A 21257-nucleotide genomic window follows, 5' to 3' on the forward strand; every position below is an offset into this window, starting at 1 on the left:
TGCTGTATAGCTAGAATGTTGAGGAAACCTTCCATGTGAGTTTGTATTGGCTCCTGACCTTTCACTGACACCAGCCTCAATAATACCTCCTTACATCTCCTCTCCCAAACATCTGTTGTCACAATTACTGCATTCAAATCCTTCCTAAAAACTAACTTCTGCAATATCATCTACAAATAAATGTGTGCATTTACACTGAATAGTTTATGAACCTACTAAATGTGCATAAATAATACAGAATAGCAAGTAAACCCATCTCCATGACTTGTGTCTTTCCTCATCTCTTCCCCTTCTGCAGTGTCTGTGTTAGCCTCACTTGTCAAGTCTCTAATTTGAATTGTAAATTTTTTGTGGCAGGGACCCATTTTCTTTCATTCTTCATTTTTTCATTCAGGGACCCATGTGTTTTTGGCATACGCTTGTGAGTGTTATGAAAGCACGAGAAGCAGTTTGTATATGCTCTCCTCGGGCATGATGGTTAGACAAGTATGATATAAACATAAAGACTAGGCAGCTAAAAATGTCTCTGTATCATCCTTTATCCTCTATGTCCATGCAAACCAAGACATTGCAGGTCCTGGGGATAATAAAAATAGTTTGCACTGTTAGTGGCATATCTGATTATCTTAAAGCACTTTACAGCAAAGGTAAGTAGTAATTACTATCTGTAATAGATTTTTTGAAACCTTATGTTTATGACCAATTAAATATATTGGGAAAATTATTTTAAAATAAAACAAAGGGTAGAATCTGTAGAAGTTGTGACAATTCAAACTGCTCAATATTGCACTATGTGATGCATTTCTGAAGTTGAATAAAGCTTAAGGTAAAATATTACTTCAGTGTTTCTTTAATCAAATGGTTATGTCCTTTCAGTTTCTTTCACAGAACATTTTAGCAACTCTTCTTACTCTTCCAAGCAAAATAAAATAAGGGAGTGCAAAGAATTTTACTATTGACATAGAGAGTCCAAAACTAATAAAAATGATTGGAATGGTTGTTCCTGTAGCTTTAAAATGGATTTTTTCTTTTTCTTTTATTTGAATATTTTTATGCTGTATCTTTTGTTGACATTCTGCAAATGATGCCATCCAGTAATGTGCCAATTTTTTCTTCCTGTGGAGTAAGTTTGTACATCTGTAGAAACAAAAAATACATAACATGTAAAGATTACATGGAGAAAAAAAAATTGGGCATACACCTCTTTTCTTAAACATAAAACAACAAAGGTATAAAGATCTAAAAGAAAGATCTTTTTTCCTTTTTATTTTACATTGGAAATGTAGATCTTGTCTTTCAGGTTAGCCTTGATGGAGAATGAGGAACTTGACAAATTTTTACATCACAGGGCAAGAGAGTAAAAGCTAAGAAACTGAGGGAATGGGACTTTTAGCCAGGCACTTTAGAGCTCTGTGTGTTTTCAGTTTGCATCTAATTAACTTTATTAACATAATAAGCATTTTGGAAACTGGGACTGAAATCCTGGCCTTGGCAAAACTCCTATCGGCTTCAATGGGACCAGGATTCCACACAGGATCTCCATATTAAATATTTAACACATTTGCTCTTCATTTAATTGTAAGAGCTCCCACCACACATTTCAAAGATTTATGAAAGGTTCTCCAGCAAAAGCAAGGAAAAGTAGATGTGAGCATTCTTGATATTTCTAAAGTTAAAAAAAGTAGAATTTAAAAATCAAAAAACAAACAACCCCTCCCCCCAAATTTCCATGCCTTCTTTACATATTATAGAAAAGAAAAAAGGACACAAACACAGCTTTTTATAATTCCTTTGCTGGTCATGTTTAAATATGAAAATGGGTTTGCAGCCATTACTTTAAATAGATTTATTATATGATGAACAATCTCAGTCACTGAACAGATATTTTATTTTCTAGCACAGTTAACCAGACTCCTGTTTTGGTTTCCAGCAGTCTATAACACATGTTGAACAACGCAATAAGGATTTGAAAAGGCTATGACGTTGCTGCAAAATTTATTTCTAAAGCAACTGCCAGCAACCTGTCAACTCAACATTACAGTACTATTTTAAGACCCTTCAATGGGGCTATTCACATGCTTAAAGTTAAGAACTTGTCTAAATCTTTCCAGGATTTGGGCCTTATTTTTAATTCCATGCATCTTCCCTAGAGAAAAACAGAAGGTGCAAACCTGATGTTGTGAGAAACCTCAAAAGGACCCAACCTAGCATTCCTTGTGCATCCAAAACTCCCACTAAAGACAGTGACAGTTTTGGATACTGCTGGATGAATATCCATTGAAAAATTAAATTCCTTGAATAGAAAACAGAAGAAACAGCAAACAAATACTCAATTTCCACTCAAAATAAGTTTCCAATCACTTACACAAAAACCCACAAGGTTAAAGAAAAGTAATGAGTACTCATGCTACAGATTTGGGAATCTTTAGACGTCAATTTGGATTTAATAAAGTAGTCAAGTAAAATATCTCAGCCCCCGTCATATTTTATATATTCCTAAAGCAAGCTTTTACAAACCTTTTTAACTTTTGCTGTGTCTGTTATTTTGTGGAGTTCTGTTAGAGAAACCTGCTGGCCTTCCACTTCAGATATTATGCCATCCAGATTTACAGTTTTTTCTCTGTCTTCAATCAGAACAATGAGCACAGCAGAGTCACTGTCTGAAATACCAAACTTTTTCAATGCATCCGAAATCTAAGATAAGATAAGAAATACTGAAATTGTAATTGATTATTACATGGAAGCAAGTGACCAGTATAATCTTTTCAGTCATTCTGCTAAATTCTCCAATTGTGTAAATTGGCAGAGTTCCACATTTGTGAAGCAGTGCCAGTTTATAGCAGCAGAGAACATAGACCCTATTTTTATTTTGGTAGGACCTGTGGTTTTGTTGTTCCAAATCCCTTTGGATCTAAAGTGTTTGTTAAGAAATTTTAAGGTTTTTTGTTAACAGGAGAGTATGCCCATAAATGAGCAGAAAACTAATTACCAAAGTAATTACCTTTGGCCACAGACCACAGCTCCGTAAATGGATAAACAATGATCACTGTATTGAATAAGTCAAGTCCTTTTCTTATCTGGGTATTTGTTTTATACACAGTGATGAATAGACTAAACATATATAGAAGGTTAAGGGGCATGCCTTAAAAAGCCTATAGAAGTAGTTCTTTGTTTTTCTCATATGTATGGAGGTGATTTAATTGCTCCAGCCCTCAGAGTGTTTAGGGCAAAGTTTTCACTCAAGTATTCTGTGTACAGAAGTTTGGGACTGGAAAATTGTTGTTAAAGGTAGTGCAAAATATATGTTTGAAGAAAATGTTTGGTCTTTCTAATTATATCCCAGCTCTTTTATTTAGGGAAGAGGTGAGTGAATGTTCTATTTATCTCAACCAAAACCTCTATATTAATTACTGGTTATGCATTCCAAATGTGAATTTACATCATTTACATTTACAAGTGTATGTCTGAAGGTACACCTTAATAAATCTAAAACTTTAAAGTTACCCTTACTTTTGCAAGTCCACTGATTTTTGCATTCCTAGGTTTTTTTTGAACTTAGGATAGAAGAGAATCATAGAAATGTAGGTGTGGAAGGGACCAGGAAGTGTCAAGTCCAGCCCCCTGCGCTGAGGCAGGGTCAAGTAAACCTAGATCAGCTGACAGGTGTTTGTCCAATCTGTTCTGAAAAGCCTCCAATGGCAAGGATTTCACAACCTCCCCGGAAGTTTAATTATGCTTATAGTTAGAAAAATTTTCCTAATATCTAATATAATTCTCCCTTGCTGCAGATTAAGCCCATTACTTCTTGTCCTACCTTCAGTGGACATGGGGAACAATTGATCCTCATCCTCTTTATAAAAATCCCTTAACATATTTGAAGACTTATCAAGTCGTCCCCCCCCCAACATACACACACTTTTCTTTTCTCAAGACTAAACATGCCCAGTTTTTTTTTAATGTTTCTTCATAGATCAGATTTTCTAAACCTTTTATCATTTTTGTGGCTGTGCTCTAGGAAAGATATGGAGATAGTCCAGAGTGTGGTGACCAGAATTGCACACAAGTGCTACAGCTGAGGTACTGGTGAGCAGTGCTGAGTAGTGTGGGATAATAGTGTTTTACACTGTGTTTTGAAACCTGTGGCAGTGAGTCTCAGAGCCTGGGTCTACAGACTCAGGTTTGCAGGGCCTACACTACAGCACTAAAAATAGCAGTGTAGATATTATGGCTTGGGCTCTGAAACTCACCCCCCTTCCCTGGGCTTCAGAACCCAAGCCCAAATGTCTACATAACTGTTTTAGCACTGTAATGTGAGCCCAAATCCATAGACCTGGGCTGTGAGACTTCCTGCCACCGGTTTTAAAACACAGGGTAGACACAGAGTCCTGACCAAACTAAAGGTAAGAAAGTGTGAAAATTCTAATCTAAGTTTAGAGCTGAAGATATTTGTAAACAACAATAGTGCAACAAATGTTTCACCCTGGTTCTATTATTTAAAGACCATTCAGAGATTAGAGAAATATTTAGAAATCTTGTTTAATAATAAGCTAATTAGAAACACTCCATTTTCATACAACGTAGCAAAAGGAAGGTGAGCTTGCACTGAGAGGTGACTCACCTCCCTTTTGCTACGTTGTATGAAAATGGAGTGTTTCTAATTAGCTTATTATTGTTTATGCTCAGATAGTCATGTTGAAGATTTGCCACATTACTTATTATTTTGTAGCTTTTATTGTCATCAGAGAAATAAAATAGCTTTTTCCAATTTTGGCTCAGAAGTCCTCTGTCTTATTGATCCAAAAATTAGAATATTTGTTTTCATATTGTTGTCATATTTGCTTGATTGGTGGCAAACATAAAAAAGAATTGTATGAAATTAATGTTTGCCATGGACAAAATGCATAATTGATTATTAATTTTATGCAATTTTATCCTTGTATATTCTTTTACATGGTGTTTTAAAAGTGCAAATTGAAGGAGAAAAGCCAAAATTATATTTTCTATTCTTTGTATTGTGGTAATTTTTTAAATCTGAGCCTATTTTCTTGAAGGTTACAGCTAACTGTTTGGATGCTATATTAAAATAACATGTTCTTACTTTGATAATCAAGCACCTAATATCAGACATTTTAATCATTTTTACATTTAAAAAAGTCTTAAACTTACCCGGTCATATTTCAGTGCACACTTATCAACTCTCAGTGCTGTGACCCCTCCTTTAGTTCATCCCTGAGAATCCAGGAATTCTCCTGACAGACCAATTTTCTCTTTTTATGGACTGCAGGTGGTAGCAGCCCTGACAGCCTACTGTAATTTTTTTTAAATGCCATAAACAAGGCTACCTATAACTGCCATTAAATCCTGGCCCAAACTGTCAGAAATCTGTTGACTTGACTGCATTCAAATGAGCATTAAATTCCTGATGAGTGTCCTCAGCAAAAGGCAAAAGAAACAAGTGTCTGTCAGCATTTGAAATCAACTTGAAGTCTCAAAGTTAAACTATTGTAGCTATCTAAGAGAGGAGCTCTGTACCTCACAGAATTGGGCCCTCTGAGACAAGTAGTGTTCAGTGAATGCTTATTTTAAACATGGTAGGATAGATTTTGGCACGCTCATCTGGCAACAGGAACATTTGCTCAGGAAAGTAAATCTTACATTGTTGTTTGGGGAAAGGTTGAAAATAATTTCTGTATAGAGTGTTCTGGTCTTCATTTTACCAATCCTATGTAGGTGAACTGCTTTGTTTGTTGCCACAAGGATCTGAAATGGATCAACAATCTGTAGAACAGAACAATAAAACAAGATTAAAAAATATAAAGAATTAGTTTCCCCCCCCAGTCAAAATAGTATCATCTTAATAATGTTACCTTTCTCTTTCCATTTCTTCTGTTCCACTGCCCTAAAATCTGCCATCCTTACACTGAGCAATACATTATTCTGTGAGTTGTTCCAGTGCAGTTAATGGGATTACTCACAGATACTGGTAGTACTCAACCTAAGTTAGGATGACTGATTCTGCCTCTTAATGATGGATGGATAACATACTGATTAACCTTCCTCACATCAAAGAATTTAAAGGAATCAAATCCAGCAATCTAATGTCACAAGGTTGTTTAATCTCTCCCCCAGCCATTACTTTGCTATTTCTAACAAAAGGTAATGGCAGGTTCTGAAAATAGTTATGGAGTTAAATAAGAACAAAGGCTCCAGACATTAGATATGAAGACTATTCAAACCATTTCTGGAACTAAATCTTTAAATGATCAGCATTTATTTTGACAGATGGAAGCAAATCATTCAAATAGCTACATCTTCTAGAAGATGAAGTGAATCAATGACTCTTCAGGCCCAATTCGACAATCAGATCTACACAGATGGACCCTTACACTTGCATGTGAAGTCCATGGGGCTGTGGATAGGCACAGAGGTCCAATCATGTGCAGCAGCTTGCAGGAATACAAACATACTCAGTTTTGTATTCAGTTCTTAATAGAAGAGGAATTATAGTCTACAAAGCTGTAATATGATATAAACAGTTACAATACACAAATATTTGGGTGATTCGCTTACCATTGCAGGATTTATTAATGCTCCATCAATAGATCCTTCCATTGCCTTTTTTCTTAGAGCAGCAGCATTTTTGACATCATTAAACAAAATAAGAGTCACACTACAGTCAGGAAATAGTTCCAGTTGATGTGTGAAATGCTGCATCTTGTAACAAAAGAGTGGGTTTGTCTTGAACCAATATACAACAGCCAAACCTAGAGTATTTATAAACATAATTACTGCACAGGAATCATAATACTTAAGATACCTTTGTCTCTTTCAGAATAGTGTTTCTTAATGAAGCTTAAGTGGCAAATGCCGTAAAGTATGGGTCAACTTGTATGGTCCCTTGAAATACATTAACTACTTGTGCTAAATAATCTGTTCCACTTAGTATTTAGCTGTGACACTATGATTAAGTTTGCCAGAGAGGTAGCCATGTTAGTCTGTATACAGCAAAAACAATGAGAGTTCTGTAGCACTTTAAAGACAAACAAATTTAATTTCAGTAGGCATAAGCTTTCGTGGGTTGCACCCCACTTCCTCAGATGCAGTTGGTAGAAATAATATAGCAAATACAGGCAACATATATATAGTAGGTAACATATACATATCCAAAGGCATAGACAACAATGGGGTAGGTGGATGAAAGCCAGGTACTTGAGGCCTAATGACAACCATTGAGTAGGAGTACAGAACTCTCATTGTTTTTCCCAGAGCTGAAGAATAGCTCTGTGTAAACTAGAAAGCTTGTCTCTTTTGCCAACAAAAATTGGTTCGATAAAATATATTAACCTCACCCACCTTGTCTCTCTAATATTCTGGGACCAGTATGGCTACAAAAAACACTGCATACACCAGTCATATCTCTTAAGGTAGGGATTTGCAAATATTTTCTTAGCATGTACCACATTTTAATACAGAAATTATCTCATGAACCACCACCTCTCCTACTCAAGATTGTACAAATCATCTCTCCAACCATTCACAAATCGCATGACATCCCAATGGCTGATATGGAAAAAATAATATTAAGAAAGTATTGGCAGATAAACAAGAAGGAAGCTCAGCAGTACATGACCAGACAGCTCTCCACTGGAAGGTCCCAGTCCTCCAAAATGCCGTGCATCTTAGTTGGTGTTAACATGTCCTGCCCTTCTCTTAAACGAGAGTTGAGGGCACTCAGGTATCTTGCAAGATAAGCCTTTGATGACTATGGTATTACTCAGTTTTACACATGCTTTCTTTCCTCCTTTTTCCTCTTTTCTTTAATAAAATCAGTAAACATGATCATTATGCAAAAGTTAATACATTTACATTAGATAAGAGATTTGTAAAATGCTCAGTTATTTTTACTCTACCGTTGACAAAAAAAGTTAAACATTAACTTTAGAAACTGAATCCAGTATAGGTGATTAATCTGCATTTGCCCAAGAAAAATCATCATATCATGACTAATAATTTTTTCTTACCAAAAAAGAGGAAAAAAGTTTAACAATGAATATTAGCTCCAGCTGTCATCAGCACCAGGCCCAGAGGTTGAAGGTGTGTATGAAGCAGTGTAAAGCTGGGCAGCGGTGGCTCCGCAATGCTCTGGCAGGGACCAAGAGGAAAGATTTATCTCATACCGCTCTTGCCATGCTTCACCCCAAGCGCCCCCAATCAGTCTGCCCGTCCACGGAGATGCCCGACGAGAGGCTGCCGGTGACACTTTCAGTTACTGGCCTCCCATCATGGGACACCCGGGGTGTCTCTCAGTCCTGCACACAGCAGCCAGCCCCCTCCAGGCCCCTCCTGCAGGCACTTGCCTGCGGCAGCACCCACCAGGGAGCGCCCCCGCGGGGACTGCTCAGAGCAGAGCAGAGCTGAGCTGAGCTAGAGCACGCGGCCCGTGTGGGCACCTGCCGCCGGGGTGGGTGTGTCTGTCACCAGCCGGCCTCGGCCTCCCTCCGTGCCCAGGCTGTTCTCCGCGTCCGGTTCAGTAACTTCCCCCACCCCGCGCGTCTATCTGTCCGTCCGACCTGCTCTCTCCCCGTGCGCCTGCCTGCCTGCCTGCCTGCCCGTCTGTCCGACCGGCTCTGTCCTCCGTCCGCTCCCCGCGCGCGCGTGCCGCGGACAATCCCTTCCCCGGAAACCCTACCTCACCCCCCGCCCCAGGCTCGGGCTCGGAGTCGGCGGGCTCCGTTCCGGCCGGGCCCGCGCCATGGAGCGCTCCGAGGCCTACGGCTTCTCCGCTGCCCTCAGCGGCACCTTCCTGCTCTCGTGCCTGCTCTTCTCGGCGCTGAGCCGCGAGCAGCGCGCGCCCTACATGGACGAGACCTTCCACGTCCCGCAGGCCCAGGCCTACTGCGAGGGCCGCTTCCAGCAGGTGCGTACGGGCCCCCGCGGCGGCTCGGCCCCGCCCCGCGCCCTACGCCGCCCCGCGCCCCGCTGCCCCGGGGCCGCGCGAGGCCCGGCTCGCGCGGGCCCGCTCTAGCCGTCGCCGGGGCTGCTTCCGACAGGCCGCTGCAGGGTCACGGCCCGGCAACGGCCCAGCCCCGGCTTTGTGCCGTCCCTGCCTATGGCGCCGCCTGCTCCGCTAAGCGGGCCCCAGGACGGTCCCCCGGGGCTGGCAGGATCTCGGCAGCCCCTCCCGCCGGGGGCACGAGTCCCCATCGTGCCCTTCCCCTCAGCCCTGCCCAGGGGCTGCGTCCACCCCTCCCCGTGCGGCAGGAGCCTGGCCAGGCTGCTCAAGTCGGTTTGTCTGTTGGAAAATGCTGTCAATGGCCAGATGTTTCCATTTGCCTGAGGTGCAGCTCCAGACAGGGCTGCCAGCCGCCCTGCCCTGGGGCCAGGAGCTTAGCAGCTCCGGAAGGCTGGGGCCAGGCGCTGTCACAGGGAAGCTGGAAGCCCCAGCTCAGGGAAAGGTCTCAGGGTTTCTAGGCGGCCCCTGTACCATGGCAGGAGGCTGCCCCTGACTCTGGAGCCCTTGTCTCCTTCTCCCCCTCTCCAGTCACGTGGAGGAGATGCCAATATTCAGAGCAAAGATCTGTCCTGTATTTTCTCTGTTGCCGACTTGAGATGGTAGAATACAATGAGTTATGGTACCTCTTTGTTATCAATTATTGTCTCTTTGGATGGGAGCAGTCTTTGGCTATATCTACTCTATGCACCACTGGAGGTGGTATGTAGCATGGGTGCAGCTAGCGGCTGCATCGATAAGCGGGATGAATCTACAGTATTGTACATAGTTATGCGTGACAGTGAAAGGCTCTGGTGGCAGAAAAAGGCTTTGGCGGCTCACCACTGTCGCTGTCTTTCACTATGGTAGGAAAAGGCTCTGGCAGGGGGATGCATTGGGGAAAGGAGTCTTTCCCTGCTGTCTGCCCCCTGCCAGAGTTTTTCCTTGCTGCCAGAGTCCTTCCTAGTTGCAGGGAAAGGCTCTAGCAATGGGGAGCCAACAGTGCCTTTCCTCGCTGCTGCAGTCTCTCTCTAGGGCAAGAAAAGAGTCCAACAGCATGTAGCTGCTGGGTTCTTTCTTTGCTACTTCCCCCCTGCCAGATCCTTTCTCTGCTGCAGGAGCCTTTTCCTGTGTATCTTTACTGGCCTAAGCTGTGCATCACTATCTGTGCTGCTGTTTATATCCATTCTAGGGGGTCTACCCATGTATGTACTCTACATGGCACTGAAAAATGTGCAGTGTAGACATAACCTTTTTTCTAGAATGTGCACCCCCTGTCTGCTGGGGCAGATTAAACTGCTTTGGTACTCAAATGATGTGGCAATTGGAGTCCTGCTGGTTGGTGGACTGCACTAGTTATTTCTGAGGGGAAGCAATTGTCAGTAGAGCCCTGTTTGGATACAAAAATATGGATCCGCATCTGATCTCCATCCGTGGGAATCAACTTCTATCCGATTTGCAATCTACACTCCCTATTTTTTATATATCTGCATCCGCATGGCACCTGCAGCGGTTGGACCACCAATCAGCTGTTTGGTGTCCAGTCCCTCCCTCTTCCCCCTGCTAATCAGCTGCAGCCAGCCCCAGAGGCCCAAAGGTGACTGGCAGCCTGCCCCTAGAGGGCCCCAGCCAAACAGCTAATCACAGCTGGATCTTGATGGGTGGAAGTAGCCTCAAAGGCAATGATGAGCTGTAGACAGCTGCTTCCCTGCCTTTGAGATCTGCATCCGATGCATGATCCACAAAAAATGGTCCATGGATATAAAGTGATATTCATTGATTTGCAGAGCTCTAATTGTTAGACCTTAGCTATTGATAGAAAAATGCAATATCCTGAAAATCCTCATTAGTGACAATTTCTTAGCTAATAAGTATTTTTTAATAACTAGGGCCAGTGTTTTCTGGAAATTGCCACGATTACTGTGTTTTTCCCCCTGAAAAGACTCTTCATTTCTGGAATTGCCCTTAATTTCCAGAATCGCTGTTCAGAGGGTGGGTGGAGCACATGGGGTCACATGCCTCCCAGCTTTCTGCCTTGAGACACCTGACTTATGCCCAGGGTTCAGGGTAGAGGCTGGGGGTAGGCTGCTGTTGAGACTTGGTGCAAACTTCTTCCCTTCTTGCCCAGGCCTGGGTTTGGCAAAACTGCCATAGAGCTTCACCTGGGTGGACAGGGCATGTGACAGCAGGGTGCTGGGCTCTTGACCTTCGCCAGGCCGCAGAGCAGAGGGCACTCACACCTGATCTCGGCAGCATCCACAACACTCTCCCGCCCACTCACCTTCAGTGCACACAGCTGGCTCTAGGCTCTCAGTACCTAGTGTCTGTCCCCCCTCTCCTGCACAGTTGGCTCTAGTTCTCAGTGCCCAACATTTTCATACTATACAGGATTATGTATTGCTTGTTTATGTGTATTTTTTGTAGTAATATAATGAATTTCCAAAATTTCCAAAATATATAGCTTTGAAAATCCAAAATTACTCTGTTTTCATTGCCAGAAAACAGTGGCCCTATTAATAGCAATAGTTTGAGGGATGCCTATACAGTATTTATAGTTCACAAAAGAGGAAAATATTGTTTGTGTGCTTTTTTGTTTATGATATATAAAGAAGGCTTGACTTTTTTTGAAATTAAGGATTTTTTCATGCTTGTTATTTTTACTCAGGTTATATCAGCAAAGCTAAGAATAGTCTGCGCTCTAGACAAGATGGGGAAGTAGATGGGAATTGTTCTCAGCGATAAAGTGCTTATGAGAGAGATCTCTTCTAGTTTGTTAGATATTAACAAAAACAAAGATTTTTAAAACAGTCTAACTAGATGTCTGGTTTCTGCTCTCAGGCTATGTCTACACTGATGGCGGCAAATTTGCTGCCGTCAGATCAATTTATCTGGTTCGATTGAGCAACAGTAAAGGACCTACTCAATCGATCTGGAAGTCGATCTAATAAAACCCCCTCCCCAAAAACTGTAGTGTTATGTTGACGGGTATGCATTTCCTGTCGGCGCAGCACAGTGGAGATGGAGTGCTAAACAGAAGTTTTGAAGTTGATGGGATAGACTCTATAGCTTGCGTAACTCCCGTCGACTGCCACCGAATTTCGCCGGCAGTGTAGACCAGGCCTCAGTGAGATTTCACTTGCTTGGTGCATTTGATGACATAATCCTCTGGTTTGTCCAGAAAGTCTTTAAGAAAAATAACAGGGTAGAGAAACCTAACTGTCTAGTGTAAAAAATACAAGGAGAAAAATAAACTCTTTTTCGATGGTGAGTGGAGAGGGAAACATTTCAAGCCATTTTTGTATACAACATGAAGAAGCAAAAAAGGGGACAGGGGCAGTTTCTTTTCAGGTTGTCTTTAGCTGTTCCAGATAAGAATGATTAATTGGTTTTTATAAAACATAATCCATATAACCCTAAAAAAACCCTAAAACTTTTTTTGTGATTGAAAGTAGGCTGAGACTTTTTTTTTTCCTTTTTAAACACTGATCTGCCTAATATTGAATGTAAAGTTGAGGACCAGTAACTTAATGGAATTACTTAGTCAAGTGTAAAAGTGTCTACAGGATTTACACTCACCTGTGTAATAGAACATATCTAAAGGGAAAATTAACAGATTGGAGTGTAAAATAGAACTGTTTATCCACTATTACTGTTCTGTAATTCATTTTTGGGTATTCCCAGTCCTTTAATCCCGTGTCTTTTTTTTTATGTTTAAGTGGGATCCCATGATCACTACATTGCCTGGCTTATACTTGATGTCTGTTGGAATAGTGAAACCTGCAGTTTGGCTCCTTGGATGGTCTGGAAGCATAGTGTGCTCTACAGGAATGCTCCGATTTATTAACCTCCTTTTCAGTGTTGGGAACTTCTACTTACTATATTTGCTTTTGTGCAAGATACATTATAAAAACAAGGTACTGTCTGAATCCATTAATGAACTAGACTAATTACATACAGTAATAAATACAAGTTTTGATGAGACTCTAAGCTATTCCTTACTGTATGAGGAGTTTCAATTCACTTCAGTTTTATAGAACAAATATTTGTATTATTTAGATTACTTCACTGGCTCCTTCCTTCTTCTCTAAAATAGATTTTTTTCTCCCATAGGCCTTGATCCTGTAAAGAGTTACACTCATGTTCAACTTTATACATTTGAATAATCCTATTCAAATTAATGGGACTGCTGTAAATTCTTTGAATATTAACTTGATAAGTATAGCCTGGAAGAACCATTATGATAATCTAGTCTGACCTGCATTACGCAGTCCTTAGAACTTCCCCAAGTAATTCCTTCATCAAGCCTATAACTTGGAGTTGAGCTAGGCATTTATTGTCTGAAAAAGAGATCTAATTTTGATATAAAGATTTCAAGTGACAGTGAATCTGACACATCCCTAGGTAAATTGTTTCAGTGGTTAATTATCCTAATTAAAAATTTGCACCTTAGTTCTAGTCTGATTTGCTTAGCTTCAGCTTCCTGCCATCAGATCATTTTACACCTTTGTTGGCTAGATTAAGGATCCCTTTATCATCAGAAATCCTCACCCCATGTAGATACTTTCAATCCAGGATAAAGTCATCTCTTATACACATGCATAAATCTTTATAGGGTCAGAGCCTAATTTAATAAAGAATTCACTCTTTTGGAATAACTTTAATTTGATATTTGTAGATGGAAATACAAATGTAAAGTAATTGATGTATGAGTGAAAGCATTGGCTTCAGTATTTTTAACTGAAAGGCCTTTCCCCCCGCCCCAAAGTTTCTTTACTAATTTATAAAATAATAATGAAAAGGAACTGTAGACACTGTACCACAGATTAAAAAGTCTTAAATGACCCTCTCTGGCCAGCTTCAGCAGGAGTTATGGTAACTGTGCTGTCAGAGAATGGTGCATTCTGGATGTCATAGAGAACTGGAGTAAGATATTTGCAGGATCGGGGTTGTAGATATACCATGATAGACACTATGTAAACACCAAAGGTAGAATTGAAATTAATGTACTTTTCCTATTTTGTCCTCAGTTTACTTTTAAATCACCAGCAGTGTTCTACATTCTCATCTTTTTCTTAGCTGTATTGTCTTGTGTTCCATATTAGTGTAGCAGAAGGTTGGCAGTAAAGAGTGCAGTGTGTATACTGGTGCAATAAAAACTAATTTAAAGAGCGTAAGAGATGCTGTTTTATGGTACTGAGGATCTAAAGAATTAAGAATTATGATTTTTTGATGTTTAATAGAAGTAATACTACTAATAGTATTTTTTCCCCTCTCTCTTTAGACTGTGTCTGGTTTCCAGAGAATCTTATCTACATTAACCCTTGCAATGTTTCCTACCCTCTATTTTTTTACATTCCTTTATTATACAGATACAGGATCAACATTTTTTACTTTGTTTGCATATTTAATGTGCCTTTATGGTAACCATAAAACTTCAGCCATGCTTGGATTTTGTGGCTTTATGTTTCGTCAGACAAATATTATATGGATTGTTTTCTGTGGGGGAAGTGTTGTTGCACAAAAGATAAATGAAGCCTGGAATACAGAATTACAGAAGAAGAAAGAAGAGAGGATTTCATCCACAAAGGGATCATTTTCAAAATTAATGAAAGTATTACAATTTCTTACTGAGTACATCATGTCATTTAAAAATCTAGTAACTCTTATTGTTTTGACCTGGCCGTACATTGTCTTAGTAATTGTGTTCTTTGCTTTTGTAGTAATCAATGGTGGAATAGTTGTTGGTGACAGGAGTAGCCATGAAGCTTGTCTCCACATCCCTCAGCTGTTTTACTTTTTTTCTTTTACTCTCTTATTTTCCTTTCCTCATCTAGTGACTCCTAATAAAATTGGAAATTTCCTTCAATCAGTACGGAAGCACTTGATTCAGTATAGCATACTTTTTGCCATCTCTTTATTCTTGGTCTGGAAATTTACATATGTTCATAAATACTTGGTTGCAGATAACAGACATTACACATTTTATATATGGAGAAAAGTCTTCCAAAGACATGATCTTGTGAAATACATATTAGTTCCAGCTTATATATTTGCTGGCTGGAGTTTGACTGAGGCACTGAAATCAAAATCTATTTTCTGGAACTTAATATATTTTGTATGTGTGTTTGCTGTCACAGTTCCTCAAAAGCTGCTGGAATTTCGTTACTTCATTTTGCCATTTTTAATATACAGGCTCAATATTCCAGTTCCACCTATTTCCAGGCTTCTTGTTGAGCTGATGTTTTATATTGTTGTGAATGCAGTAACTTTTCATCTCTTTCTGAACAGAACATTTCAGTGGCCAAATAGTGAAGAAATCCAGAGGTTTATGTGGTGATTTTGTACTCTTAAGAAAACTCAATTCTGTGCCTTTCCTGCAATGAATAAGTGACTACAGGCCCTGAAATTAAGTAGAGTGTATTGCTTCGTGTAACTTTTCTGTGGGCAGTGTGGGGACTGAAGTGAGTTGGATGTTTATATTCTTGGAAATGAATGTGAGATATGATTTACTGTTTCCGCATGACTGGGTATGACACCAAATTTATGAAGCTTTAGGGTCCAGAATTTAATAAATATGGCATCAGGGAATTCAGAAGTGTGTCCAAACGTTCTGTAATTAATGTGAAATGAGGGAAATGTTTACAATCATATTTGGTTATAATACTGTTATTTTATGGTAAATACTTATAAAAATGTCATACCTCCTGTGAGGGCTCTCAAGAACGAGCAATCTGCTATTAGACACCAATGAAAAAAGTAACAAAGATACTTGTAAATGTTGGAGTTCAGTTGAGCCAGGATTTCACCCCAGATTCTTCAGGGGTAAAATGACTTTTAATGAGATTTAGGCTCCTGAGTCACCCTTGAAAAAGTGTTCTTAATTCACTTAAGAAATAGAAAATTTTACCCCAGATCAATATTTATAAATTCATATGCAGACCTTATGCATGTACTTTCTTTTTGAGAAATAAATGTAATTGTACAACAAAAAATAAATTGTATTTGTTAATGTGATGTGTTAAAAAGGCAGCAATTCCTAAAACACACTGTGGAGGTTACTATAATGAACACTTTTTAAAATAATAGGCTTTCTGTGTCCTGAGGTTATGTGCTTAACAAGTTTGTACTAAAGTGGGACGTAAGTGTTCTCCCAAGTAGAATTGATCGTTTCTAAGATCTGACATAGAGTCTTAAAAAGTACCTATGGCATTATTTAATTGTATTTTTAAACATTTTAATATATGTAGAACTAGTATTTTTTTCATACAAAAGTGTAGTGTATATGGAAATTGTTTTTTAAAAAGCATCTTTGTGCATTTTCAGAATCAAAGAATGCTGCGTCTTTTCCCCTCCATAAATTACTTTAATTAGACGTGCAAGTATTCTTTGGACATTTCTAATAGCTTATAATGCAGTTTTATAAATAAAACACCCTAGAGTGAAGTGTCTTCTATCTTTTCCTTGTTCTGTGACTAAAATATTGCTGTCAGGTCTGTATACTAACAGCTAATACAGCCTATAAAACCTATACAGTCGCTATTCCAGTAATTCTGAAATGGAATTGTTTCTCAGAAGGTCAGAGAGGTGTAGTTATTGACCCACAGCTTTCATTTCTCAGCTGTGCGTTATGCAAAACATTGCTCTGTGGCTCAGAATTCCATCCACAAAGCATACTCGCCCACCACTGTCTTTGCAACCAGGCTTCTTTTGCAGAGCCAGCCTTCAGTGAGTAATTTCTTTGAGTATTGTATTTAAAGCACTCCCCTGCTTCCTGCTTTCTTTTTTGCCTTGGCTCCAATAACAGTAATTTATTGTTAATCTCTATATAGCATTTAAATAGGGGAGCCCACTCAGATACTTCAGAATGACAGAGCCGACTGGGAAAGAGAAAGCAGAAGCATTGGCTGGGCTTGCGTTTCAAGTACCTCCACACATCATTGCCTCTGAGCCCAGCCCATACCAGTGTCTTAAACTATGATTTCAACGTGACAGAGTTTATGGGAGAGAATCTCTCATGGCTCCCATCATTCTGCTTGTTTAATTAAAATAATAATTAATATTATGTAAAAGGTGTGTGTGTAATTTTTAAATACAGTTTTACACACACACTCCTTAATTTTGGTATGTGGGGGAAGGAAAGGTCTAATCAAGGGGGTTACGGTAGATTTCTGGCTACAATTCTGACCTCTTCCTGATTGAGCTTTTTCTGAATGTGTGGGTTATGGGGGAGATGGCTTTTCCTTGATTAGATGGAAGAGAGTGGGTCTGTATTGAAGTGGCCCATGTACACTTATTTTCTATCTAGCATCTCTGTTGATATTGTGGTATCTGAATGCCTTTCAGATTGCCTATATTATAAACTTAAGGATGGATAGCTTTTTTGCTCTCTCTCTTTATTATCCTTAATTGAGAGGGTCCGGGTGTGTTTCAGATTAAAAGAAAAGAGTGAGTTTAAATACAGAACAATTGTGATGCAGTCATGTTCTTCTGCTCATGTAAAGAGAAGGGAAAACAGTGCAGAAGCCCCCTGAAGTCAGAACTCCATTCATTTTCTAATGATACCTTTAATATAGGATTCTAATAAGCAAGTTGTTCATGAATGACACAGGTCTTAGGAACTTTTTAAAATAAAAAAGATGAAGCTTACAATCTGAAACACCTCAACATTTGAACATCACAAATTTTCTTCCCCAGTGAAATGCATTAATTGCATTTTGAATGAATATTACAGGTGTTACTGCCTGTTACTCATGATGTATTTTACTAATTTAAAAATAAGATTGAATTGAAATACTTTCTTTTTCATTCTTAACAGCTCATTGTTCTTTCAAATAATGTTCCCAAACAAGGGAGTTTTGGTAGTCCTCATTGCATTAGTAAATTATTAAAACACGCAATGAGAGAGAGATGTTAAGGCTTTGCTTTAGCAATGTCTTTTGATTATACTTTGATGAGATAGAGGCTCTTTATTGGATTTAATTACTCCCTGAACAGCAAATTTAGAAAACAAATGCAATATTATTTTAGCAATACTGTGTTTTTCAGAAATAGGGATGGTCATAGCCACAATGCTATTAGTCATAAGGAAAGATCTCAAGACAAATCACATTTGGAATTGTGCAACTACCATTAACAATGTTGTTGTTTTAATCTATTTATAGGAACAAAGATGATGATGATTGCCATGATTTTAATAATCTTGGAAAAGAATAGTTTGTTTTGGAAAATTTTGATGTTTGCCCTTACCTCTAAAATATTTCAGTTTTTGAAATTTATTTTGGGAGATAATGCCAGCATGTAATTCTAAAACAGAAGGGCATATTTTCAGCCCCAAAATGTCTTGTGGGTGAAATGACTTACTGTATCATTATAAAAATAAATTACTGTAAATGTTTCTCATGAGGCATACATCTGAAAAAATACCATGCTAATATGTTAAAGCAGGTGGTTTTGTCCGGAGTTGCAGCTTAAGTGGTACAGCTAAGATGATGGTTTATCCAAAAACGGTAGATCTAGATTGATTGATTGATTTTTATTGAATAGAAAAGTGAAGCGTGATCCCCCACAGTCAATATTAGGGATCCTCTTGACTCATCAATGTATGTAGTTTAAAGACAAGAGGGGAACAGGTACAATTGAGTTAGCTACAATAATGTATTTGTTATATGGAAAAACAAATATTTTACATAAAAATAATTGTGGTGATTAACAAACAGAGGCTGAACTACATAATGGTTTTGCATACAGTTTTTAATCAGAAAATGAGATTTGATGTTTGGGAAGATTTACAGTTGGGGTCTTTTGTACAGCAATATGTGACTAGTACTGTAGAGGTAATTCTATTTTCTGTTGCTTAGAAGTGTTACTTGTCTCATTCCTCTTTAATCCTTCAACAACCCATAACACTGGTTAATTTCAAATGCAAACTCTATTAAAGATAAAGAAAATTTTACAAATGAATCTATCTAGGATTATACTAGTTACTTGATAATAAATAGCTCATACAATGTACATAATTTCTGTTCAAAATTATTGTGTGAAAATGATGTGGCTCATTTCTGTCATCTTTGAGGTTAATTTTATCTTGTGATACACATTTTTAAAAAATCCTCACAAGGTGGCAGTCTTGAACCATTTTTTTCAAATGGTCAGATACTTGTTTTAATGATATTTTGAATTATAGTATCATGTTTCCTACCTACAGTTTGTGTTCTGAGAGTTAACAGTTAAAATACTTTAACACATATCCTTATTTAACTTCTTCAATAATTTTTGTAGCTACAAGGTTTGTGTTCTTAATTTGTTAACATGTATGTTGGATTATAAAAGTCATGTGTTTTTGTTTATTATTTTAAAATATTAGTTTTAATACTAGGGATTTGATATTTTATTTCTGTGAAATCCTTGATCTCTTTTTATACTTGATATTAGAAAAAACAGAAATTAAGCCTGAAAGCTTACTATTGAAATGAAATACTTATTTTACATAGTATTTTATGTTGTATAATGTGAAAATATTTTTTAGTAGGAAACCTGTTTAATTTCATAAGAACGGCCAAACTGGGTCAGAACAATGGTCCATCTAGCCCAGTATCCTGTCTTCTGACAGTGGCCAATGCCGGGTACATTAGGAGGAATGAACAGAACAGGTAATCAAGAGATCCATCCCCTTCCTCCATTCCTAACTTCTGGCAAACAGAGGCTAGGGACACTTCAGAGCATGGTTTTACATCCCTGCCCATCCTGGCTAATAGCCATTGATGGACCTATCCTCCATGAATATATCTAGTTCTTTTTTTAAACCCTGTTATAGTCTTGGCCTTCACAACATCCTCTGGCAAAGAGTTCCACAGGTTGACTGTGCGTTGTGTGAAGAAATACTTTTGTGTTTGTTTTAAACCTGCTGCCTATTCATTTCATTTGGTGACCCCCTAGTTCTTGTGTTATAAGAAGGAGTAAATAACACTTCCTTATTTACTGTCTCTACACCAGTCTTGACTTTATAGACCTCTATCATATCTCGTTTTAGTCATCTCTTTTCCAAGCTGAAAAGGCCCACTCTCATTAATCTGTTCTCATATGGAATCTGTTCCATACCCCTAATCAGTTTTGTTGCCCTTTTCTTACCTTTTTCAGTTCCAATTCTTTTTTGAGATGGGGAGACCAGATCTGCATGCAGTATTCAAAATGTGGGCATACCATGGATTTATATAGAGGCAATATATTTTCTGTCTTATTATCTATTCCTTTCCTAACGATTCTCAACATAGTTAGCTTTTTTGACTGCTGCTACACATTGAGTGGATGTTTTCAGAGACCTATCCACAATGACTCTGAGATCTCTTTCTTGGGTGGTAACAGGTAATTTAGACCCCATCATTTTATATGTATAGTTGTGATTATGTTTTCCAATGTGCATTACTTTGCATTTATCAACATTAAATTTCATCTGCCATTTGTTGCCTAGTTTTGTTAGATCCCTTTGTAACTCTTTGCAGTTTGCTTTGGACTTGAGTATCTGGAGTAGTTTTGTGTCATCTGCAAAATTTGCCACCTCACTGTTTACCCCTTTTTCCATATCATTTATGAATATGTTGAACAGTACTGGTCCCAGTACAAACCCCTGTGGGACACCACTATTCATCTTTCTTCAGTCTGAAAATGGACCATTTATTCCTACCCTTTGTTTCCTATCTTATAACCAGCTACTGATCCAGGAGAAGACCTACCCTCTGATCCCATGATAGCTTACTTGCTTTGGGAGGGACCTTATCACAGGCTTTCTGAAAAAACTAAGTACACTATATCCACTGCATCAACCTTGTTCACATGCTTGTTGACCCTCTCAAAAAATTCTAGTAGATTGGCAAGGCATAATTTCCCTTTACAAAAAACATGTTGACTCTTCCCTAACAAATTGTGTTTTTTTATGTGTCTGATAATTCTGTTCTTTACTATAGTTTTAACCAGTTTGCCTGGTACTGAAGTTAGGCTTACTGGCCTGGAATTACCATGACCGCCTCTGAAGCCTTTTTAAAAAATTGGTATCACATTAGCTATCTTCCAGTCATCTGGTACAGAAACTGATTTAAATGATAGGTTACATACCACAGTTAGTTTTACAATTTCACATTTGAGTTCCTCCAGAACTCTTGGGTGAATACCATCTGACTTATTACTGTTCAGTTTATCAGTCTGTTCCAAAACATCCTATGACACCTCAGTCTGGGATAATTCCTCAGATTTGTCACCTAAAAAGAATGGCACA

The 21257-nt window shown here is 38.7% G+C and overlaps 2 protein-coding genes across 4 annotated transcripts; one reads left to right on the plus strand and one right to left on the minus strand.

The window, feature by feature from the left end:
* Positions 1 to 834: 834 nt before the first annotated feature.
* On the minus strand, positions 835 to 8823 carry TPRKB (TP53RK binding protein). 3 transcript variants are annotated; one of them, XM_067564409.1, is made up of 6 exons: positions 8690 to 8823; positions 8022 to 8142; positions 6571 to 6764; positions 5656 to 5778; positions 2518 to 2694; positions 835 to 1137 (listed from the first exon to the last, which is right to left on the minus strand). In XM_067564409.1, exons 3-6 carry the CDS (start codon positions 6712 to 6714, stop codon positions 1051 to 1053), a joined length of 531 nt encoding a protein of 176 aa, XP_067420510.1. In that variant the 5' UTR covers positions 6715 to 6764; positions 8022 to 8142; positions 8690 to 8823; the 3' UTR covers positions 835 to 1050. The 3 variants fall into 3 exon arrangements, with proteins under 3 accessions (XP_067420510.1, XP_067420511.1, XP_067420509.1); XM_067564410.1 differs by lacking the exon at positions 8690 to 8823 and adding an exon at positions 8571 to 8585; XM_067564408.1 differs by lacking the exons at positions 8022 to 8142; positions 8690 to 8823 and having other exon boundaries at positions 6571 to 6783.
* Positions 8753 to 18910, plus strand: ALG10 (ALG10 alpha-1,2-glucosyltransferase). Its single transcript, XM_067564407.1, has 3 exons — positions 8753 to 8917; positions 12706 to 12903; positions 14271 to 18910. Exons 1-3 carry the CDS (start codon positions 8753 to 8755, stop codon positions 15324 to 15326), a joined length of 1419 nt encoding a protein of 472 aa, XP_067420508.1. The 3' UTR covers positions 15327 to 18910.
* The last annotated feature ends 2347 nt before the right edge of the window (positions 18911 to 21257 follow it).

The sequence above is a fragment of the Emydura macquarii genome, unplaced genomic scaffold (genome assembly GCF_026122565.2).
Source record: "Emydura macquarii macquarii isolate MOO-44397 ecotype Brisbane River unplaced genomic scaffold, CSIRO-AGI_Emac_v2 contig_2636, whole genome shotgun sequence".
Classification (NCBI taxonomy): Eukaryota; Metazoa; Chordata; order Testudines; family Chelidae; genus Emydura; species Emydura macquarii.

Excerpts from the sequence above, each read along its gene's own strand:
- TPRKB (XM_067564408.1), bottom strand. The coding sequence starts at position 6,783 with ATGTTTATAAATACTCTAGGTTTGGCTGTTGTATATTGGTTCAAGACA. Across the intron at positions 2,695-5,655 it reads ACCTTTCCCCAAACAACAAT|ATTTCGGATGCATTGAAAAA; the intron begins GTAAGATTTACT and ends ATCTTATCTTAG. Across the intron at positions 1,138-2,517 it reads ACACAGCAAAAGTTAAAAAG|ATGTACAAACTTACTCCACA; the intron begins GTTTGTAAAAGC and ends TTGTTTCTACAG.
- ALG10 (XM_067564407.1), top strand. The coding sequence starts at position 8,753 with ATGGAGCGCTCCGAGGCCTACGGCTTCTCCGCTGCCCTCAGCGGCACC. Across the intron at positions 8,918-12,705 it reads GCGAGGGCCGCTTCCAGCAG|TGGGATCCCATGATCACTAC; the intron begins GTGCGTACGGGC and ends TTTATGTTTAAG. Across the intron at positions 12,904-14,270 it reads AGATACATTATAAAAACAAG|ACTGTGTCTGGTTTCCAGAG; the intron begins GTACTGTCTGAA and ends CTCTCTCTTTAG.